Consider the following 5,087-nt stretch of genomic DNA (forward strand, 5'->3'; position numbering starts at 1 on the left):
TCCTACTAATTTTGGTGGCCAGTGGGGGGGGGGGGGCCTGTTCAGGTTATAGTGTACTGTTAACCAACTTTTATTTACTTGTGAGAAATTTTTGTGAAGTTCGCGACAGTGTCGTCATAGCGAATATTTCCGCCTTTTTGTCAATTAATTTAAAACAGATCGAAAAAGACCTGATCACGAAAATTAATAGTCGCCAACTACTTTACCCCTGGTGAATTGCAAAATAAGTTGTTGTGAATACATGTAAAAGTTGGTTTATAGTATGTGTAAATTAGTAATTCCTGGCAGGGCTCTGGAACTTGTGTCTTCCAGGTCTAACACTGTTTAAAGAGGGAGGAATGTAGAATTTTGGGCTTTACGGACCATGAATATTGGCCTGAATAGCTCAGTAGTCAGTCAGTACCTGACTACTGATGCAGGGGTCCCGGGTTCAATTTCCTGTCCAGCCATATGTTTTCTTTGTGCATTTTGATCTCATTTCCTACTACAGCTTTGGACCCAAAATGGCAGTGACAAGTAATAAGGCAAAATTTTCAATTTCAGGCGGGTGGGTATTAACAATAATTATAAGGATGATTTGAAAATAGTAAACCAATAAGTTAGGAACACATGGTAAATAATATTTTGAGATGACACTGAGTAATAAACATGGAGGAATAAATTGAGGAACATCATAATTTTTTGTGCGCAGTATTACATATACACGTTTTGCAATAAGTGGCACTGTAGTTCTTTGGTCTGTCAATATACTATAGTAATTTGTTTTTTCGGAGAGCTACAGTTCTGCAGCTACATTAGATTATGAGATACAATGCAAGTGGCAGGGTAGCACAATTAATATATTATACAATCATGTAGTTCTACATGTAGCATTAATCAAGATATGAATTAACTACAGAAATGAGGCGTGCCCAGGCGCACCTGTATGAGCGAGTGGTTCGCGGGGATGATGACATTGAACTACTGTTTCAGAAATACAAAGGAATCCTCGACACGGACATTATTGTTTGTATGTATTCAACTTCAGTCATTCAACCGTTTAATAAAAGTGGTCAATAATATTTTTTGTAAAAATAGGACATGTTTACATAGAGAAGTATGTAGGATAATACTCATTATAAAACATTTTGGTTTGAGCGCATGATTGACATGAACACAAACATATTTACATTCTATAATAAACATATTATTAAGTGAATAGCTATTGTTGGCATTGTTACATGTATTGAAATTGATGTTCTCAAGTTACTATGATAATGTTCATTTACCCGAGGTATACTAAATTGATTTTTCAGGTTCCAATTTTACCTGTAATTGTGGACGAAACTTCTTTGAGAGCCACCCATTAAATCACGGGAATGCTTTGGAGGAAGGTTTAGATACTGTGTTGGACTTCATAACACGAGGAAGTTGCTCCTGTGGAGCAGAAAATCCAAGCCACTTCAAAAATCACTTTTCCTCCCTACGATTGGTCCATGCTGCTGCAGGGTTTGGACACACAAAAATTCTCTCATTGTTGAACAAATATGGCTGCAACATGAATGCTACAACAGAACAATGTCAGAGAACACCTCTTTCCTATGCAGTGCGGTCTCGACAATTATGTGTCATAGACTACCTGATTGGTTTAAGACTGGATGTTAACGTTCCATTTCTTATAGACAATACCAGTCCAATGCATGAGGCCGTACAGTTACGTTATGTGGATGTTGTAAAAAAGCTATTAAAAGCCAAGACTATTAACATAAACCAGAAAAATGCAAAGGATGAGTCCCCTCTTATTCTTGCTGCCAAGTACCACTTACACGAGGCATTTCTTGCTCTGCTTGAAGCAGGGGCGGACTGCAATATCCAGGACAGAAAAGGCAACACTGCTCTGATGATGGGGGTGGTCCGCGGTATGGAGTATGTCAAGCCACTGATAGAGAGAGGGGCTAAAGTTAACATTATAAACCACAGGGATCAGTCTGCCTTATCATTTGCCCTACACCTGGGTAAGTGTTTGTTTAAATCATATTGTAGTGTCATGGAAAACTCTTATCAAGTTCATTTAGAGTGCAGAGCTCACTTTGTGCTATAGCTTGAAAAAAATTGGTATACTTTTCATTTCAGAAAACACAGAAATGGTGTCATACTTGCTTGAGAATGGAGCTGACCCTGACGTCATGTCAAGTGATGGCACTCCACCCATTGTTTTTGCCAGTATTACAGGTGCATATGATATCACTCAGAAGCTGGTTAAACATGGAGCAAATGTGACATCTAAAAATGTACAAGGCTATACTGCCCTACATGTGGCTGCTTGGAATGGATACTGCAACATTGTGCAGCTGCTTCTAGACTCAGGAATGAGTCACGATACACGCACAGAAGATGGGAACACCCCTCTGTCACTGGCTGCCCATGGAAACCATACTGCTGTGATCGATATGTTGCTCCCTCTGGGCTGTAATGTCAACAATGCAGACAAGGACGATGATACCCCACTTCTTTATGCTTCTTTTAACAAAAATCTGGAAATGGTCACCAAATTAGTCAATGCTGGTGCCAACCCAGATTGTAAGAACAAGCATAATACCACGCCTCTGTGGAACGCGGTGTATAAAAATGATCTGAGTACAATCAAATATTTAATTGTTAAGAATGTGGAGCTTGAGGTGGTCTCCTGTGGAATAGATCAGCATGCCCAGTCTGATGTGGCTACCTTGATTTACCCAGAACCCCGCTCTGTGATATATGTGGCGGCTCACCAGACCAGTATTGACGTTCTGATGACTCTAACTCTGGCCGGGTACAATATCTACCGGGAGAGCTGGATCACAGCCCGGGAATTCCCCGCTGACAGTCCTATCCTCCACAGACAACAACAAATGTTTTTGAATAATTTTGCCACCTCACCTCCAAGCCTTTTGGCCATCTGTCGGAACTTTTTTAGAAGAAGATTTAGGAGGAATGTCATTCCTTGTGTTAATTCACTTGACATTCCACAGGACCTGAAGGACAATCTGACCTTGAAATATTTCATTTCTGAAGAGTTCTTTAAAATGTAGAGATTCCTTTAGGTCTAAAAAGAAAAAAAACCCTGTGTTTTATTTTACCAGTGCTCTTTTTAATATACCTGTGTACATAGTTTCTTAACATGAAGTGAATTACTAGAATATTTATTAAGAAAATTGCTTAATGTGTATGTTAAGTGTAAATGCAATGCAGAGTTTTTCTTTGTACATACCGATATTTATTTATTTTTTTCTAGAATGAAAAATCAATTCCCTCCCCAAATACACCATGTAGATATAAATTTATTATTGCTACTGTTATTAAATTTTGAGGGTTCTTTCTGATAGTTTTATCATACTTTCCTGATTTTTGATGTTTGCATGCATGGTGTACAGCACCTTATTTCATTACAATTAATCATTAAGATTTTTTTTAATTTATCTGAATCTCCACTTTACCAGTAGTAAATGTATTGAGTGAGCCTGTCTGTTTAACCTCTATCCACTGGTAATTAGGAATCCAAGTAATGATTTTGCTTTCAATTATGAGGAAGAAAGACTGATAATGGCCCACACTACTTTACAAGTGGAAATATTAGCAAGACCCAAATTTAATTATTTGTCCTGAAATAATGATTCATAATTTTTGTGATCTTATGAAATTTAGAAATACAGTGGTTCATTGTAAGTTCCAATGCGATAGGAATTATTAGCAATATTTAATTTTAACAATTATATCAAAATCCTTACTAATACATGTAATGCAAAAATTGATTCCTTGCTAAAATTTCTGCTTATACTGTATATATTCAGCATGGAGGACAAAGATCAAGGCAATGGACTTATTTAATTTTATTGTATTTTTAGCTCACCTGTCGAGCCGAAGGTGAATTAAGTAGCTTTTCTGATAAAAATTTATCTGTTGTCTATCCTTGTTGGTGTCACTTTATTATAACATTATCATCTTCTCAAGAAAAACATGCAAATTTCAACCAAACTTGGCAGGGATTATCATTAAGAAAAAGGGATTGAATTTTTGATAAATTATTTTCTATGGACAATTCTAAGGAGAGTTAAATTATAAAAAGGCAAAAATAGGGTGGAATCATTTCAAAATCTTCAAAAACGGCTGTAGAAAAATATGAAACTTCAGTGAAAGCTTCTTGACAAATTGTATAGTTAAAGATTCTTCAAATTATGATCATTGGATAGGTATTGATGTCAAATTGACAGGAATATACAGGAAAAAGTACATAGTATGCATGATAATGATCAGTGATATTAATATGCAAGCATCTTTTAGTAGTTCAGATTCAAGTTTAGTTAAAACAGTGCCCATAGGTTAAGATGTCACGCTATAGGGAATGGAGAATTTACATAGGCATACATATATGAAAAAAAATTTTTAAAGAGGATCATGACCATGATTTATAATATAAGCAAGTGTCCTCAGATAATGAAATTTGTTTAAATCTCAACCTAGGGTATAGGATGGGGCCACATGAGCTCAAAGATGACTTATACACTCATGGAGGATTTGTAAGCATTGCTGGTTTAAATTTGAATGGTGTCAATAATTTTTTTTATAATTCAGTTAAAAAAATTAAAATCTAATAAAGACCATAGACTATGATGTCTCTGGTGAGCATTGCGAGTTATAGGCCTGTTGTTAATATTCCCTTATCATCAGCTCCAATTTTGTTTTGCTTTTCATCCCACATTTTGATATCTTATTTACATTTTTAACAAAATTCACAAAATTACTGTCATCAACACTATTTCATATGATTGAGAATTTTATATTACTTGTATAGGGTAAGAATCTGTTTTGTGCTTGTTTGTGAATACTATAGATACGTCATATTTTATTCTACCAAACAAATTTTTTATTACTGTATTTTCAGAATAGTAAATCAAAATTTACCATATCGTACCATTTATATAGCTTACAAATTGTTTTCAGCATTGGATTATTAAAAGTACACGTACTTTCCCAAATTCTGTTGGCACCTAAGGATGCTTTGTACCAAGTTTGATCAAAACTATAGAAGTTCGAAAATGTATTAGCACTCAGCTCACTAAATGAAACAA

General features: G+C 35.6%; 1 protein-coding gene across 1 annotated transcript; it reads left to right on the top strand.

The window, feature by feature from the left end:
• Positions 1–877: 877 nt before the first annotated feature.
• On the top strand, positions 878–3,484 carry LOC134264965 (ankyrin-1-like). Its single transcript, XM_062747210.1, has 3 exons — positions 878–1,009; positions 1,296–1,994; positions 2,113–3,484. The coding sequence occupies exons 1-3, from the start codon at positions 901–903 to the stop codon at positions 3,048–3,050; spliced, it is 1,746 nt and encodes a 581-aa protein (XP_062603194.1). The 5' UTR covers positions 878–900; the 3' UTR covers positions 3,051–3,484.
• The last annotated feature ends 1,603 nt before the right edge of the window (positions 3,485–5,087 follow it).

This window comes from Saccostrea cucullata, unplaced genomic scaffold (assembly GCF_032062105.1).
Source record: "Saccostrea cucullata isolate Sc308-1 unplaced genomic scaffold, CSIRO_AGI_Scuc_v1 ctg10418, whole genome shotgun sequence".
In the NCBI taxonomy this organism is placed as follows: Eukaryota; Metazoa; Mollusca; class Bivalvia; order Ostreida; family Ostreidae; genus Saccostrea; species Saccostrea cuccullata.